General features: G+C 40.3%; 1 protein-coding gene and 1 non-coding gene across 8 annotated transcripts in view; both read right to left on the reverse strand.

Annotated features, from left to right (window-relative positions):
• Positions 1 to 18,731, reverse strand: part of MYO5A (myosin VA) — a 201,050-nt gene that overhangs the window by 35,458 nt on the left and 146,861 nt on the right. For all 7 annotated transcript variants that reach the window (XM_036255604.1, XM_036255596.1, XM_036255578.1 and 4 more), the window contains exons 26-28: positions 6,957 to 7,100; positions 6,623 to 6,676; positions 2,446 to 2,673 (exon numbers count right to left, since the gene is read on the reverse strand). In XM_036255604.1, the coding sequence (XP_036111497.1) occupies positions 2,446 to 2,673; positions 6,623 to 6,676; positions 6,957 to 7,100 (426 nt within the window). The remainder of the gene's footprint in view (positions 1 to 2,445; positions 2,674 to 6,622; positions 6,677 to 6,956; positions 7,101 to 18,731) is intronic.
• On the reverse strand, positions 3,247 to 3,353 carry LOC118621225. Its single transcript, XR_004957655.1, has one exon. It is a non-coding gene; the product is annotated as a U6 spliceosomal RNA (small nuclear RNA).

The raw sequence follows: 18,731 nt of genomic DNA on the forward strand, positions 1-18,731 counted from the left end.
TCTCAGGAACAGGTGCTTGAAATTCTTTTTGCACATTTTATTGTAAAGTATTTTTGAGCATGTGAAAGAATGACCCTCCTGTTAATGTACATGGGTGAAATTCTTTTCCAGGATCTGTGAGAGTTACAGTAATGCCCTGACAGGTCATTTGTCCAAGTACAGCCTCCTAGAATGCTCACGAAGGTGGAGCAGATAAACTAGACCTGGCTGGGCTGGGCTGGATCATCACCTTGCTCACTGCGTGTCACCACTGTCCTACAAAGAAGTTGTGAAATGATGTGTCTATGACTAGAAACTGAGTGGGACAAAGAACCCTGGGGTATTTGAAAGGTCTGAATCAGCATAATGGGCATTTTTCTTAGGACAGGACAACCTGCTGCCATGTGTAAGCTGGGAGTTCAGAGAGCAGAAACCTCGGTTACACAGGGCCAGCCCATCAGGGGCTGGCAAGCAGCTGTCATATGGAGTACGTGAGCTGGGTGAGGGTGTGTGATCCCAGAACTATGTGCTCTGTTAGCTAGATTGTTTTTATGCCTCTTGGTTCGGTTTTCTTTTCCTTTCCCTTAACTTTTACTGAAGTTTCTTATGACAATACCAATTTGTCACGAGGGAACCAGAGAAAGGAATCCTGACTGCGGACTGCTCCAGCTAGCATGCAGAGGCAGCCCTGTTACTTGAGTGGTCATCATGGGAACCAACTAAGACAGCCCCACGGTAGGCAAGATGTGTATATGTAGGGCCAAGCCAAAAAAGAGACTCCTATTCTCCAACTTCTCATTTCAGACTTAAGGGGTTTGTGATTTGTTTTAAAATAAGGAAGGCCACTTCTTTATATAACTCCATTTGTCACGGGGATTTTCCAGAATTTGATATTTTCTGGGTTAGTGTTAATCCTAGTGAGAGCTGTTATCAAATCCAATCCTACGTGCCAGGCTTGGCCTCTTTGCCACATGCAGCACTGCCATGTCAAAGAGAAGCACTCTCGGTTCTTTCAGGCATCCAGTTCATCACATATCACGGTCATATTGTATTTGGCATGTCACGCAGTTGGGACAGCTGATTGCCTCAAGTCTTGGTAAAACTTTGCTGCATGAACACCGGCAGGACATAGGCCAGGCTTTACAATGATTACTCAGATCATTTTTGTCTGAGGGCAAATGACACAAAGGCTCATTTCTGATCAGCATATGGCAGTGCTAGGTCTCAAAATACCGGAGGGTAGGAAAGGACTTCAAACGGCTTTTACATCCTCCAGGGTGAGTCCTTCCTGTTGAATCACTATACACAGCCTCACCCTGCTGAAACAGCTCCCCTATTAAACAGAACTCCCTGAAGTGAGCAGAAATCATCTCCATGTAACTTCCACTTACTGATTTTACTTCTAATATTTCCATGCTATTTTCCAGTTAAACAGACTATCTTCAACAAATAATTTTAAAGTATATTAATGCCTTTCCACAGCAAGACAATTTATGGACTTGTGTACTTGACAGAATTTTATTTGTGGCCAAATTACTACAAGAAAATTCATTTTAAAAACCCTTGGCTGCCCTGGCTGGTTTGGCTCAGCGGTTAAAGCATTGGCCCGTGGACTGGAGAGTCCCAGGTTCAGTTCCCACTAAGGGCATGTACCTAGGTGGCAGTTTGTCCCCAGCCCTGGTTGGAGTCGTGTGGGTGGCAGCCAGTCAATGTGTCTCTCTCACATCAACGTTTCTCTCTCTCTCTCTTCCTCCCTCTCTCCCTCCCGCTCTATCTGAAGATGAATGCAAAAATGTCCTCAGGGGCAAGGATTAAAAAAAAAACTTGGCTCACCCAGCCTGAGTGGGTCAATGGATTGAGTGCTGTCCCATGGACTGAGAGGTCCCGATTTGATTCTGGGTCAAGGCACATGCCCGGGTTGCGGGTTCAGTCCACAGTGGAGGGCGTGCAGGAGGCAGCAGATCGATGTTTTTATCTCTCTCTTCCCTCTCTCAGAAACAGTCTCTGGATCATGAATAAGAGATGAGACTTTGAAAACCATTTGGGATTTCACTTGCTTTTTGCTCATTCCAATTGCCATTAGCAATAGTTTTTGTATTTTTATATATGTTTTATTGATTTTTTTTTAGAAAGAGAAGGGAGAGAGAGATAGAAACATCAATGTGAGAGAGAAACACTGACCGGCTGCCTCCTGCACGCCCCCTATTGGGGACTGAGTCTGAAACCTGGGCATGTGCCCTGACCAGGAATCGAACAGGGACCTCTCAGTCCATGGGACGACGCTCAATCCACAGAGCCACACCAGCCAAGTGCCATTTGCAACAGTTTTAAAACAACACAGATTTTTTTTTTTAATGATAAGAAAATGCTCTTAAATGTTTGCTTCATTATACATTGGAGGGAATAGATAGACAGAAACAGAGGCCAGTACCCAAGCACCCTCTCTAGCCACTTGCTTGTGCTTACCTTGGGTTGGATGGCCTCTTTCTGGCTCACCAGCTGAGACCTCAAGATGAGGACCTCCTCCTTGCGGACATCCAGCTCCTCACTCACAGAGGTTAGCTGCTCCATGAGGACACGGTATGCTGGTGCGCCTGGAGCAGTCACCTCTGGGGCACTTTTCTCACTAAGGGCCTTTCGTAACTCATTTAGCTCATTTTTCAGTTTTTTGTTTTCTGATTCTAGTTCTTGACGCTGTGTAGAGACAAAGAATAGTTCATCGCTGTCATCCTCAACTTTACATTGGAGTGCTCATCTTCCCCCAAGACGGTAGAAGAATTCTGCTGGAAAAGATGAGCAGAGCTACCCTAGTGAATGGCTTCCCAGGTTCTACTGGGAACTCTGCTCTGCAAATTGAGGAAGTCTGACAACAAGTAAAATTGAGCAAGGTGAATGGTAGTTTGCTTCATCAACCTAAATTCCAGAGTCAAATTTATTCCAGGCCTGCCCAACTTGTGTTCAGAGGCCTAGAGGGATTGTTGAATTCCAAGGGATGGGTTTAGCCCAGTCCTAGGAAGCCCAGGTTTTATTTGTGGGTAAATATAAGGCCAACTATGAGGGTCCAGCTTGTTAGATTATTTCTAATGTACAGTTCAAATGGTAGACCCCTGAAAAAAAGTTGCATCCTTTTATTTCCTTTGTAAAACAATGAAAAGACCACGGAAATCTTAGGCTTTTAACTTCTGATTAAAAAAAAAAAAATTACCACATCACTTAAACTAATAAAATTCCCTTTAGCGTTTCAATGACAACAAATAATCTTTTTTTGAAAATATGGAACGCTTCACAAATTTTTGTGTGATCCTTGTGCAGGGGCCATGCTAATCTTCTCTGTATTGTTCCAATTTTAGCATATGTGCTGCTGAAGAGAGCGCAAATAGTTTTTTTCCACACTTCTTTCCTGTGTGACATTGCTTGTGAAGTTGCTGGCAGAAGCTTTGCAAGGTGGGAGAAGAGGATGGGCCACCTCCTCCTTCAGCTGTTCAGATGGACACACACATCCTTTACCCCCTCCATATTTGCACATGCTACCAGCCATCCTTATGCTACCATTTGGTGCTGCCCTGTGCACATTCTGCTCAAACAATGGCAGTGGGAACCCAGAATAGAGTTCTGACATTAAACTATATTTACTGGCACTAGAACACAAATGTCACAGAATGCCAGTTGAGAAACAGTGAAGTAGACAGTCATTTTAAAGCACCATGGTTATACCTGAAACTAATACAAAATAATATTGAATGTTAACTGTAATTGAAAAAAAAAATTTCAATAAAAACACCATGATGACTTATTTAGCCTTATAATAGTGAACATAAGGTACCTCTGTATAAAGAGAAAACACTTTGTTTCTTCCAGAGAGGCAATCTGGTATTTGTTGCACCATATCAGACCTTTCAACATGTTATAGTAAAACTATTTAGTCCTTTTTTTTTCTAGTTTAAGAATAAATAAACCTTTCTTTCATGAATTAATCCATTCTTACATGAAAAAGAATGCTCCTTCCTATCCCCAGTCTCCCACCAACTGGTACTCAGACTTGCATTGCTCATTTCTGCAACAGAAAATATATGACTGTGTTTTCTTTGACACCTAGGCTCTGATGAGTCTTTCCCAAACTTCAAAGTGCATCGGGATCACCTGGACAGGTTGCTGGGCCCCACCCCCAGAGCTTCTGCATCCGAATTTGCATTTCCAAGTTACCAGCTGAGGTTGATGCTACTGTCTTGTATGATCCATATCATGATTTGGTCTTCTAGAGAGAGAATGCTAAAGGCAATGAAAGTAAGAATAACAGAGAGGACCACCTGCTGCCACCCTTTTATCTTTCCACAAATATAAACACTATTCAAGTAGTACTTTCATTGCAGGAGCAAGAGATTTATTCCTGTTGCAACTACAAAGCATAAAGGGTCCTTTAGGGTGTTTTAGAAGTAAATACTATATATTTTTGTAAAAATTAGTTTTCAAACAAGTGATAAGAACCTAGAATGTTTAAAATTTTTTCTTAGTCTGGAGACCTGGATTCAAGACCAAACGCTACCATCTGAGAGTACATCTCTTAATTGGTCCTACTAAGACCCAGAATAGTAATCCTGAAACAAAACAAAATAAAAAACTTATCTCAGAAGTTGTGACAATTACTAAATAAGATAAGGCATAGGAAACACTTTTCAAACTATAAACACAAGCATTATTAGTCAAGTGTTTATTAAATCTCAGTTAAAAAATTCTAGCCCTGGCCAGTATGGCTAAGTGATTAGAGTACTGGCCCTCAGACCGAAAGGTCATGGGTTTGATTCCTGGTCAAGGGTACATACCTGGGTTGCATGTTCAATCTCTGGCCCTGGTCGGGGTTGTGCAGGAGGCAACCAGTCTCTCACACAGATGTTTCTCTCTCTCCCCCATTCCCTTCAATTCTATCTAAAAATCAATGGAAAAACATCCTTGGCTGAGAATTAACAAACAAACAAAAAGAAAAAAAAATCTATCTTCATGGGAAGGAGCTGATAAAAGAGCTGTGGGTGTGGGTACAGTCAAGGACAGGCATTCTCTGTACCAAGATGCCATACAGCATAGAGAGGAAGAAGCAGTCAGCAGTTCTAGACAGTGGGAAGTGGCAAATCCACAGAGAACAGGGGCCTATTAATGTCATGATTCTGTTCCAAATCACAGCATTTGGAAATAATATAGCAGGACTAGACTTAAAGTAATATTACTGTAAAAGAAAAGAAAAATCAGGACAGCTTAGAGAGACCCTAGGAAATCTCAAATATACATAAAGGATTTAAAATAATATGAGTTTCTTTAAACTATTTTGTGGCTTTTCTAACTTTTAGCTTTGTTTGCTTTAATCATAAAGCTTACTATAATTTTCCAGCTATTCTAGACTATAATTTACAAAAGTAGAAAAATAGTAAAAAATTGACATAAGTAGAATACATCTGAGAAGAATTAATTCAAGACTAATATACTAACAACTTAGAAAACCTTTGAAGCTGGGGGTGGTTTGAGAGCTGACAGCCTGATAGCTCAGACACTGCAGGGTTCAAAAGGTTCTGATTCTGGAAACCAGAGGAAGGAGCTGTGGGGTTCGGGGGGGGCAGGGAGTTAGACACTGCCTTTAAACATTAAGAAGATACAAATTCTCCACCTTCATCCCTCTCCTCCCAACTATTCTTTAAAAAATAAGTTAGAAATGTGTCACACTTATACCAAATTAAGAATACTGAATTATGTTATTAATGTATCCAATTTTAAACATTCTCTGCCAAAATAAACTTTACTCCCTACAACTTAAAATGTGTATATATATAAAATAGTTTGTTATGTACAGTTAATTCCACTCTTTTGGCTGTAATAAAATAGATTTTGAAATTTAAAAAATAAGTTAGAGCATGTTTCTACTCTGCAAACTAATACCTAGCTATCTTTCTCTACCGTTCAGTGGGGTTTGGTGGTTAGAGCATGGGGTTTGAAGCCAGAGACACCAATGTTCAAATCCTGTTTCTGTCAGTTTCCAGTGGGGTGCTCTTAGGGAAGTTACTTACATCTCTTAGCCTCAATTTTCTTATCTATACAATAGGAACTGAAATACTGACTTGCAGGACTGTTGTAAGAATTAGAGCTGATATATAAAATACTTATATTTAAAAATGATGATAATGACAGCAACCAACATTTGTTGGGCACTATTAAATATAGCCTGGACATTATTCTAACCAGTTTTCATGGATTAGTTCATATAATCATCACGATAGTCCTATAAGATAAATAGTATTATTATCCTCATTTTATAGATGAGAAAATTGAGGCTCAGAAAGGATACATATCTTGCACACAGCCATATAGTGGTGGATTCAGCATGTAAACCCAGGCAGTCTGATGCCAGAGTCCATGTCCTTTACTACCTTCTAACACCTCAAATGGCAGCTACTGGTCCTGTTTCTATTTAGACTGAACCCCACCTTATACAGAAGAGAACCTATACAAGGAAACAATACAAGTCTAGAAGTAACGCCTGAATAAGGCTTAAGCTAGGGTCTCAGGTACCCTGAAAGATGTTCTCTGAGAAAGAGAGGCTCTCAGCAGGTCTCTTGATAGAACAAGATATTTAAAGTCTTGGGCAGAAACTTCACATTACCTTGAGTGACTCATATTCCAGCTCTGCACCTCTAATTTGTGGTCGTTCTTCTTCCTAGGAAATATATAAATTAAGTATATTAATTTATATATATATAAATTAATTTATCAATAAGTAGTTATATTTTAATTGTTACATTTTTACTCTTAGACTATTTCCTTGCTGTGAAGAAAACAGTGAGGAGAGGTCAGCCCTCATTACTTGAACCAAATCCTACTTGGTTAAAATACTTCTGGGCTGAGCTTCCATTAAGAAGAAACTGCAGACAGGACATAAAGTTCCAGCCTCAGTGCTTGGTTTGCCTGCGGCCCTGGGGTGAGACACCACTGCACACCTTTGCCTTGCTGCGGAGCACCTGCTCCTCCTTACGGTCCAGCTCATCCTGCATCACCTGCTTCTCCTGCTCCAGCTCTGTGACCCGCTTCTGGAGCTTGAGGAACAACGACATGTCCAGAGGTACCTTCTTCTCACTTGGCTCCTAAACCCCAGAAAAAATAAGATGGTCAAGATAATCCAGAAGATGTATAAGCCAATGTGAAAATGATGAACAGCCCAACAGAAAAAGCAGTCAAACTTACAGAAGAAATATAAAGAGCCAAAGAAAATATACAAGTAATATGTTCAACCTAGCTAATAATGAAGAAACGCAAGTTAAACAACAGTGAGGTACTACTTTTCTCCTATCAGATTGTAAAAGACTGGAAAGATTTATAATGCCATGTGTCAGTAACAGTGCCTTACATGACACTTGTGGAAGTAAAAGTAGGCGTTTTAAAAGACAAGTTTAGCAATACCTATTAAAATTTAAATGTGTGATACCCTTTAAGCTAGCAATCTATGTTTAAGAATTAATCCTACAGATGTACTTACACAAGTACACAAAAATATATGGAAAAAGATGTTCATTGCAGCATTTTTTTGTAGTTGCAAAAACCGCAAAGAACCTGAATATTAGTTAATAAAAGCATTTTTAAATAAATTATGCTATGGCCAAATTATGACATTTTATAGCTGTTAAAAAAGAATGAAATAGATCTATATAAGTAGAGAAATGTGTCCTAGACAAAGTATTAAGTAAAATACACAAGTTGCAGGACAGTATTTATATTATGATCTTATATTTTGTTAAAAATAAATATATGTGGACTTTTAAACATACCTAGCACATAGAATACAAAAAACTAGAAGGCAATCAATGGTTACCTTGAAGAATGGGAGGTATTATGGGAAAGTTTTATTTTCTACTTTGCACATTTCTATATTTGAATTATTTTGTAATCAGGAAAAATAACTTTTGAAAAGGTCAAGTGTCAGCATAAATATACTGAGATCAGATGGAGAGAAAACGAAAACATATATATCCCTTAATAAACTGAAAGATAACCTAACAGCATTTTAAAAGTATGGCCACTGGTTCTAAAACAGAATCACAGTGAAAACTACTAGGATAAATAAAGACACACTAATTAAAGCTAAGCAAACAAAAAGAACTAACCACCACCATGGAAATTCTGAGAGTGCCATAATTGTTTTACCTTGTATACTTTGGATTTGAACTTTTAATTAGGCAAGAAGAGAAATAATTATATTCTTAGATTTAATCAAGATAAAGGGTCACTTTTTGCTTGAGAGAAAGAGAACAGTAATAACATTTTTTTAACTAAATGATCAAAATATAATTCTTTTTCGTTTGTTTTTTATCCTCATCGAGGACATTTTTCCATTTTTGTTCAGATAGAGTGGGATGGAGAGAGAGGAGCAGAGAGAGAGAAAGAAACATCAACGTGAAATGGACATATTGAGTGGTTGCCTCTCACACAACCCCAACCTGGGCCAGGGACAATATGCAACCGAGGCACATGCTATTGACCGGAATGGAACTGCAACTCATTGGTCCGTGGGCCGACACTCTAACTGCTAAGCCAAACTGGCCAGGACTCAAAATATAATTCTTAACCAATTAGCTAATCTTATATTTCCAAATGTCAATTTTTATTATTATTTTTTTTAGTTTTTTTATCAAGTGTAATAAAGCTTTATTTTTATTTTATTTTATTTTTAAAATCTATATTGTTGTATGTATTACAGATATTCCTCATTTTTCCCCCATTGACCCCTTCCTCCCCACTCCCACCCACCTCCCACCTTTTCCCACACTATTGTCTGTGTCCATTGGTTATGCATATAAGTAAGTTCTTTGGTTTATTTCTTCCCACCCCCCAACCCCTTTCCCTTTGAGGTTTGTCAGTCTAGCAATGAATTTGTACCTCTTAATCCCTTCACCTTTTTCACCCATTCCCCCAACCCTTCTCCCATCTGGCAACCAACAAAATGTTCTCTGTATCTATGAGGATGTTTCTGTTCTGCCTGTTCATTTGTTTGTGGATTCCATTGTCGATAGATATGTATTCATTGCCATTTTGTTTGTTCATATATTTTATCTTTTTCTTCAAAAAGACCCTTCATCATTTCATATAATAACGGTTTGGTGGTGATGAACTCCTTTAACTTTTTCTTGTCTGGGAAGCTCTTTATATGGCCATCGATTCTAAATGACAGCTTTGCAGGATAGAGTAATCTTGGTTGTAGGTTCTTGCTTTTCATCACTCTGAATATTTCTTGCCACTCCCTTCTGGCCTGCAAAGTTTCTTTTGAGAAATCAGCTGACAGCCTTATGGGAACTCCCTTGTAGGTAACTAAATGCTTTTCTCTTGCTGCTTTTAAGATTCTCTCTTTGTCTTGAACCTTTTGCATTTTGATGATGATGTGTCTTAGTGTGGGCCTCTTGGAGTTCATCTTGTTTGGGACTGTCTGTGCTTCCTGGACTTGTATGTCTGTTTCCTTCACCAAGTTAGGGAAGTTTTCTGCCATTATTGTTTCAAACAGGTTTTCAATTTCTTGTTTTCGCTCTTCTCCTTCTGGCACCCCCAAGATGCGAATGTTGGTACACTTGAAGTTGTCCGAGAGGCTCCTTACACTATCCTCATTTTTTTGGATATTTTCTTTTTGCTGTTCTGATTGGGCATTTTTTGCTTTCTTATATTCCAAACCGATGGTTTGCTTCTTGAATTTACGTACTCTACTAATGAATCTGTGTAAATTATTCTTTATTTCTGTTAATGCCTCCTTCATTTCTGACTGTGCATCCATCATTTCTGACTGGTCCTTTTTAATGCTCTTGAGGCCCTCACTAAGTTCACTGAGCATCCTTATAAGCAGTATTTTGCACTCAGCATCTGTTAGGTGGTTTATCTCCATTTCACTTAGTTCTTTTCTTGGAGTTTTGTTTTGTTCTGTTCTTTCATTTGGGACCTGTTTCTTTGTCTCCTCATTTTGGCTGCTTCCCTGTGTTTGTTTCTGTGTATTACTTAACAAGAGGTATGGGGCTATCTGAGACTAGATGCTGCTTGTTTGAAAGAATTTAGGAAAACCTGAAGCAGCATCCAAGACAGGCCAATCCTATGGTTAAGCAAGTGGCAACAGCTTGGGTGGGTCTGAAAGTTGGGCAGAGTGAGGCGGGGCCTCAGGGTATCACCAGGGCTGGGCAACCAGTTTGATCCAGGATGCTGGAGTCCCAGATATGGTGGCTGTCTGCTGCCCCAGGGAAGGGCTCACCAAAAAAACAAAGGCCTCCGACAGCACGTTTGTCCCTGAAAAGCCCCCTCTCCAGTCCTCGCTCCAGTGCCAAACAGCTCAGTTCTTCCCTGTATGTCTCTGGTGCCCCTCGAGCTGCCTCCCCTCCAAGCTTAGAGGGAGAGAGTCCGATAAGTCCGTGCATGGGCCCAGTTCCTGAGCCTCCCTGAGCCTCAGTTCCTGCTGGTTTTCCAGCCAGAAGTGATGGACACTTCTCTTCCTGGCACTGGAACCCTGAGCAGGGCGTCTGGTGTGGGATGGGGACCCCTCAGTCGTCAGGGAAGACCTTCCCAGCCAAAGTGTCCTCCTGATTTTTATCCGCCACACGTGGGTGTGGAACCATCCCGTGGAGCCTCTGACCCTCCTACAGTCTCGATGTGGCTGCTTCTTTAATTCCGTAGTTGTAGGACTTCCATTCAGCTTGATTTCAGGTGGTTTTGAATGATGGTTGTTCTGTAGTTTAGTTGTAACTTTGATGTGGTTGTGGGAGGACGCGATACTGCGTTTACCTATGCCACATCTTGACCGGAAGTCCAAATGTCAATTTTTAAAACAAATGTTTTTCATTCTGATATAAAATCAAACTGCCCTGGACAGTTTTTCTCAGTGGTTAGAGCATCGGCCCATGGTCCGGCAAGTCCGGGGTTCGATTCCCGCTAAGGGCACGGTACCTTGGTTGCAGTTTGTCCCCGGCCCAGGTTGTGGTCGAGTGGGTGGCAACCACATCGATGTTTCTCTCTCTTCCTCCCTCTCTCCCTCCACCTCTGTCTGAAGATAAATGCTAAATAAATAAATAAATAAAAGCAAATACATTTTTAGAGAAATTTTAGGAAATAAGAAAAGTACAAAGAAAAAAATGCAGGCATAATCTCATATTCAGAGAAAACTCATAATTTTTGTTCTGTCTTCTTTCGGTAGATTTATTGAATTGCAGTAATATTTTCATTATAGAGTTGTACTGTCTTTTAAGCTTAGTTATGTTACAATTATTTTTCCAAATTTACAGTATATTTGAAACCATAAATTTTAATGGCTGTTTTGACATGTGTATCATCATTTGCTTAGCTATTACCTTAGTGATAGGCATTGAGGTAGTTCCTAATGTTTTGCTATTGAATATACTAAAATAAACATGCGAGTACATAAATATCTAAACTGTAACTTTTTTTCTGTATTTTACTTTATTTTTCCATCTAAACTTAAATGTTTTTAATTCTGTTATATTGGTTGGGCCAGTTTACACTTCAATCAGTAAACATCACCTTGCCTAGAACTGTAATGACTGTGATTTTAAAAATTTTCTTTACTTAGTCAATAAAGCAAAAGTGGTATTTTGTTGTTGTTTTAATTTACATTTCTTTGCCTTTCTGATACAGTTGAATAATGTTTATATTCATTAGCTATCTTTGGTCATTTGTGAATTCTTTTTTTTTTTTTTTTTTTTTATCCTCACCCGAGGATATTTTTCCATTTTTTGTACAGATAGAGTCAGAGGGAGAGAGAGGAAGGGAGAGAGAGAAAGAAACATCGATGTGAAGGGACACATCGAGTGGCTGCCACCCGCACGACCAACCAGGGCCGGGGACAAACTGCAACCGAAGTATGTGCCCTTAGCGGGAACCGAACCCAGGTCTCTCCGGACCGCAGGCCAACGCTCTAACCGCTGAGCCAAACTGGCCAGGGCCATTTGTGAATTCTTAATAGTGCTAAATTCAGTGTAATTTCAGTTCTAAGAAAACTCCTAAGAGGCCCAACCAGTGTGGCTCAGTGGTTGAGCATCAACCCATGCACCAAGGGGTCGCTGGTTCGATTCCCAGTTGGGGCATATGCCCAGGTTGTGCGCCCAATCCCCGGTGGGGGCATGTGGAAGGCAGCCAATGTTTCTCTCTCTCTCACTAAAAATAATAAAGGAAAAAAATGTATTCATTTTTTATATTCTATCCTCACCAGAGTACATTTTTGCATTTATCTTCAGACAGAGCGGGAGGAAGAGAGAGAGGGAAACACTGAAATGAGCGAAACACATCGACTGGTTGCCACCCACATGACCCCAATCGGGGCCAGGGACAAACTTGCAACCGACGTATGTGCCCTTAGTGGGAACCGAACCTGAGTCTCTCTGGTCCACAGGCAGATGCTCTAACCACTGACCCAAACCGGTCAGGGCAGGAAAAAAAATAATAAAAATAAAAAACTCCTAAGAGAATCAACTAAACGAAGAAGTGGGGCATTTAGCTCTGGCCGATTTGGCTCAGCTATTAGAACATTGGTCCATTAATCGAAGGGTCTTGGGTTCAATTCCAATCAAGGGCACATACCTGGGTTGCAAGTTTGATTCCTGCCTGGTCAGGGTCCAGGGAGAGGCAACTGATCAATGTGTCTCACATTGATGTTTCTCTCTCTCCCTCTCTCTCTCTCTCCTCTTCCTTCCCCTTCACTTTCCCTAAAAATCAATGGAAAAATATCCTCAGGTGAGGATTAAAAAAAACAAAGAAGTGAGGTATTTATAGGCTGCCAATGTCATTTACACACAAACTAGTGAGACCTGGACTTTTTCTCACTATCCACTTTTATAATACTCAACAGTAAAAGAAAGTGAAGGTATATACAAAGTCTTTCCTGACTTAGCAGAACAGAGATAACATCCTGCACAAACATGAAACTGAATTCATTCTACTTTACATAAATATAACTCATTCATATAAAAAACTCATTTCTATACATCCCACAAATACTTATATTTTAGCTTATTTACAATGTAAATATTTCATCTTAAATATTTTTAATGTTTATCTATTAATGATGTATGTGTCCTGAAAATTTTAAATTATTTAATCTTTCTTTACACTATAATGGAAGACTTCATCCTATGATAACACTTCAGCCCAACTGGTGTGACTCAGTGGTTGAGTATCGACCCATGCACCAAAAGGTCACCAGTTTGATTCCTGGTCAGGGCACATGCCCAGGTTGTGCGCCAAATCCCTAGTGTGGGGCATGCAGAGGAGGCCAATCAATGTATCTCTCTTTCCCTTTCCTTTCCTCTCTCTCTAAAATCAATAAAGAAAAAAAATTTTTGTTAAAAAAAAAAAATATATATATATATGGACCTGGCTGGTTTGGCTTAGCAGTTAGAGCATCAGTTTGCAGACCAATGATTCTAGTCGTGGGTTCTATTCCAGTCCAGGGCACACACCTCAGTTGCAGTTCATCCCTGGCCCTGGTCGGGGTCGTTCAGGAGGTAACCAGTCGATGTGTCCCTCTCACATCAATGTTTTTCTCTCTCTCTCTCTCCCTCTCACTCTATCTGAAGATAAATTAAAAAATATCCTCAGGTAAGATTAAAAATAATAATAAATATATATATATATACATATACACACACACACACACACACATGTGTATATATGTATATATATATAAAATACTTCATTCACTGTACCTAAAATGAATTAGGTAAATAATAATTATTTTATTAAAATTGGATGGGGTAACTCTTTAGATATCAGTTGATATTAAAGAATTAGTTGATTGCCAGATAACAGCAAAATTCTATAGATAAGAACATTAAAATAGAAGATGAAGGAACACACAAAATAACATTAACAACTCCAAAATTGCTTGAGATATAATGAATGGCGGTATTTAAGTACTCTGGATGGTGCCCAGTCTTCTCCCTAAAGACATGTCTAGTTAAAGAGATACCACTTGTCCTCTCTGTGCCACATGAGCAAGAAGGAAGACTGGGCTATATGGCTCAGAGGAGTTTCTGGGGTTTTGTGTTGCTTTTCTTCCTTAGCAAGGATTTGTCAACTGGGGCTTTTCCAAGAGAGTAACACTTTAAAACTGACCTAAAAAACGACAGTCTCTCATCTCAGGAAGGTAACAGAATTCATTCACAAGATTACCACCACGGGCCTGAGAGACACCGCTAACCACGGCTGAGAAAGTGTGGTGACCCTTCCCTGGGTTTGACAGCTGTGAGGAAGCTGGAGAGCAGAAGCAGAACTGGGATCATTAGTCAATGGCTACCAAGAAAGGTGCATGACACAGCATGAAAAAGCAAGGGTTCCAAAAGAACGTAATTCCAGACCATGAATGCTGGAAGTGTGGGAGGGCCGCAAAGCAAGTGGAGCTGGCAGGTGAGTTCTCCAGAGAGAAACAGCCATGGAGGTGCCACTGTGACTTGTGAACAACTCACAGGTTGGCAAAGCTAGAAAGACATTAATTCTTTTCTTTTTTTAACTTCAAATTTTGCTGTTATTACATAAATGAGGTTGGAATTCTGTGTTCCAAAACAGCCTGGAAGATCTCTATCAATTTTAATTAAAAATAATAAATCAATGAATAAACAAGAAAGGGCATATTATTTTCCTGGCACCAGATTCTAAAAGAGGTGCATGACAGTATTACCCATAGGAGTTGAAAGTTTTCATTTAGTTTGTTAGGGGTAATTTGTAAACCTGGTCATTATAAAGATAGATAGTTGCAGGAAGAAATGCAAATCTGGAAGACACAAAGTAGAAGTACAAATGCACAGCCATAGTCTTAGTCTGATATTTCTCTCCTGACCAACTTCCCTTCTTCAATCCCTCTCTCTCTCTTTTTTTTAATCCTCACTTAAAGATATGTCTTACTGATTTTAGAGAGAGAGGAAGGAGAAGGGAGGGACGGGAAAAGAGAGAGAGAAACATTGATATGAGAGAGAAACATCGATCAGTTGCCTGCCCCAGGCGCCCCAACTGGGGACTGAAACCAAAACCTAGGTATGGGAACCGACTCACAACCTTTTGGTGTACATGACGCTCCAATCAACTGAGCCACCTGGCCAGGCCCAATCTCTCTTTTTTTATTAACAGTTATATAGGTTTCCATTTTTCTGATCCTGACCACGACCAGTCAGAACTGTAAGGTGTTTGATAAAAGACTGTTTATTAGAGCAAAAACATTTATTTATTGAACAATTACTAAGTATCAAACACTGTTGCAAGAGTACAAGAATGAATTTATTTAATCTTCAAAACATCACTCTGAAGAGTAAGATAGTAACAGTATCACCACTTCACAGATGAGGAAACTAAGTCAGAGAGACTGAGGCTAAGGTTATGGACTCAGTCCCAGGGAGGGCAGTTACTATAATCTGTCCATGGTATACATGGCACTCCTAACCAAAGCCAGCCACATTTCAGATCATGCACTTAGTCACAAGGAAGAAGCATGACTAGCCCAGCGAAAAGCCTTCCCATTAGTGAGAGAAGACTTCTGGGTGTGTGACCTACTGCTGGTGGTCAGAGCAGGTGAAGGACAATACACAATCCTCCAAGATCTGTCTGTGATTTCTGGAGCACAAGTCATATTTCATTATTCAAAAGATATGAGAAATGTACTGAATCCCATTCTAATCTCTCTCTTTTTTTGTTGTTAATCCTCACCTGAAGATATTTTTCCATTGATTTTTTTTCTTTTATTGATTTTAGAGAGAGAGAGAAACATTGATGAGAGAACACTGATTGGCCGCCTCCTGCATGCCCCCCACCTGGGCATGTGTCCTGACCAGGAATTGAACCAGTGACCTCTTGGTGCCTGGGTTGACACTCAACCACTGAGCCACACTGGCCAGACTCCATTGATTTTTTTAGAGAAAGTGGAAGGGAGGGAGGGAGAGAGAGAAAAAAAACAAAAACTAAAACATTGATGTGAGAGAGACACATCAATTGGTTGCCTCCCGCACAACCCTAACGGGCTGGGGATCAAACCTGCAAATTAGGTATGTGTCCTTGACTGGGAATCAAACCTGTGACCCTTTGGTCCATGGGCTGATGCTCTAACCACTGGGCAGGGCTTAATCTATCTCTTAACTTGAGAAAAGATTCATCAAAAAACAGGTGAGAATTAGAAACAAAAATTTACTCCTCCCCTCAAATCTGTAAGAATTTGGAGAAAACTTAGAGTAGAGACCCTGACAAATGCCAGCACTAGTAAAAATGAGGTTAAGCATAGAAGAGTGTTTTAGTTTAAAAATGTAATGTCCTCAATCAAAATTAGGAACAACAGGCCTCTTTGTCCTGAGTTGAATACAGATTAATTTGCAGCAAACACACCCTTTCTCCCATGGCCTCCCCCTCCTGCGCAGGAGCTGCTCGGTGATGTTAGCACTCCCACTAAGACCAATGTGATGCGGTCCTAACTCTTTCATAGCCACTGGAGGCTCAGAAGTTGTAATTTTGAAATCTTCCAAGTCTAACTCTGTGGAAGTATCCAAAGATGGCCACCAAGGGTTTCTCCCGACACAGATGCCTTTCCTCCCATCAGGAGATGGAGTCTATTCCTCTTCCCTTGAAACTAGGCTGGTCTTATAATTTGCTTTGACCACAGAATGTGGCAGAACTGACACTGTACCAGTTCTGGACCTTGTATTTTTTGCTGTTACTCTCTTAGAACCTGCTCACCATGCTGCTGAAGAAAAAAGCCACATGGTGAGGCCCAAGGAATAGAACCTGGGCACCCCAGCCGAATGCAGGGACTCCACCTGCCCAGTCAAAACCCAAGAATTGTAACAATAAATTGCTGTTGTTTGAAATCATTAAAGTTTGAGATGGTTTGGTGACATCTGGAACAATCACTATCCTGCTATATACTGGCCACAGTGCTGAAGAGATCCCCAGCCTCATGTCAGCTACAGATGGAAATGGACTGGTGAACTGGTGCAGTCTCTGGGTGAGAGGTGGTGGAGTACTGAGCTCCAAACAGACAAGGCCCAGGTGGAATACTGGCTCTGCCACTTACAAGCTGTTACCCTGGACAAGTAACAGCCTTCTTGTGGGTATATTCCAACTATATGACATCCCAACTATGTAACATTTTTCTTTAAACGAATAGGACAAGAAGGCAGGAACCTTTCATTCCTAAGGAAAACTAAGACAAGAAAGGAAAGAATAATTTCATTTTCTTCAGCTATTGTGCCAGAAGCAATTTATTTCTGACTTGGCCATTTTCTCAGAATATAATATAAAAATAGAAGAGATGTGCCTGAATTACCCATTACTAAAACTAATACCATATTTGAAAAGAAGAGCTGAGAATTGGTTTAGGAACAATCTAACTTAAAGTCACTGTACTCTTGGAGTTACAGTAATATGTCATTTCGGTATTATACCCACATAACACAAAACACTAAAGCAGAATTATACGCTATCTTGCATGTATTTAAAAAAAAATTTTTTTCTTTATTGATTTTTACAGAGAGAGAAAGGGAGAGGGAGAGAGAGACAGAAATACTGATGAGCGAGAACATCAACTGGCTGCCTCCTTCATACCCCTCACTGGGGATTTGGCCCACAGCCTGGGCATGTGCCCTGACCAGGAATCAAACCAGTGACCTCTTGGTGCATGGGTCGATGCTCAACCACTGAGCCACACTGGCCAGGCTTGCATGTATTTTTGTAGAAGAAAATTACATTGTTAAAAACTGCACCAAACAGAGGCAGCATTGGTATGTACAATATTCAAGGGCAAAGGGCTTACTTTTTAAATAATTTTCCTCAGCCCTGGCCGGTTTGGCTCAGCAGTTAGAGCATTGGCCTGTGGTCCAGAGAGACTCGGGTTCGGTTCCTGCTAAGGGCACGTAGTTTGTCAGTTGCAGTTTGTCCTCGGACCTGATTGGGTTGTACGGGTGGCAGCCACTCGATGTGTCCCTTTCACATCGATGTTTCTCTCTCTCTCTCTCTCTTCCTCTCTCTCCCTCCTGCTCTGTCTGAACCAAAAATGGAAAAATGTCCTCAGGTGAGGATAAAAATAAATAAATAAATAAAATAAAATAAGTAAATAATTTTCCTCAGTCTGAAATAAATTCACGACAGGCTATATTTTTTATACATAGAAAGCGTTAAGGTGTAAAAGGGAATTACAAAAGGGAAAATCTGATCACCAAAATTACATTAAAAATTAAAATGTCACCCTGGACAATTTGGCTCAGCAGTTAGGGCATCAGGTTCGAGTCCGGTCGAGGGCACGTATCTTGGTTGCGGTTCGTTGTGGTTTGGTCCCCGGCCCTGGTTGGGGTCGTGGGGGAGGCAACCAGTCGATGTGTCTCTCGCACATCATGTTTCTCTCTCTCTCATCAATGTTTCTCTCTCTCCCTCACCCCCTCCCACTTTGTCTGAAAATAGATGGAAAAATATCCTCGGGTGAGGTTTAAAAAAAAGAAATTAAAATGACTATTGACAAAAATATATGCCATAGTATATATGTACATAGCTCTAATTAAGCATCTATAAGTCACTTATGAAGAATAAATAGTTCAAAACAAATGATACATTTATGAACAAATGGGGTCTGCTCTGCAATGGAAGTGTAGGTTCTGTTAACAATAGCATGATCGTATCCTACGTTTTGTGACAGGTGTCTAAAAATGTCCTCGCCCTGGTTGGTGTGGCTCAGTTGGTTGGAATGTTGTCCCATATACCAGAAGGTGGCG

This window comes from Molossus molossus, unplaced genomic scaffold (genome assembly GCF_014108415.1).
Source record: "Molossus molossus isolate mMolMol1 unplaced genomic scaffold, mMolMol1.p scaffold_m16_p_1, whole genome shotgun sequence".
NCBI lineage: Eukaryota > Metazoa > Chordata > Mammalia > Chiroptera > Molossidae > Molossus > Molossus molossus.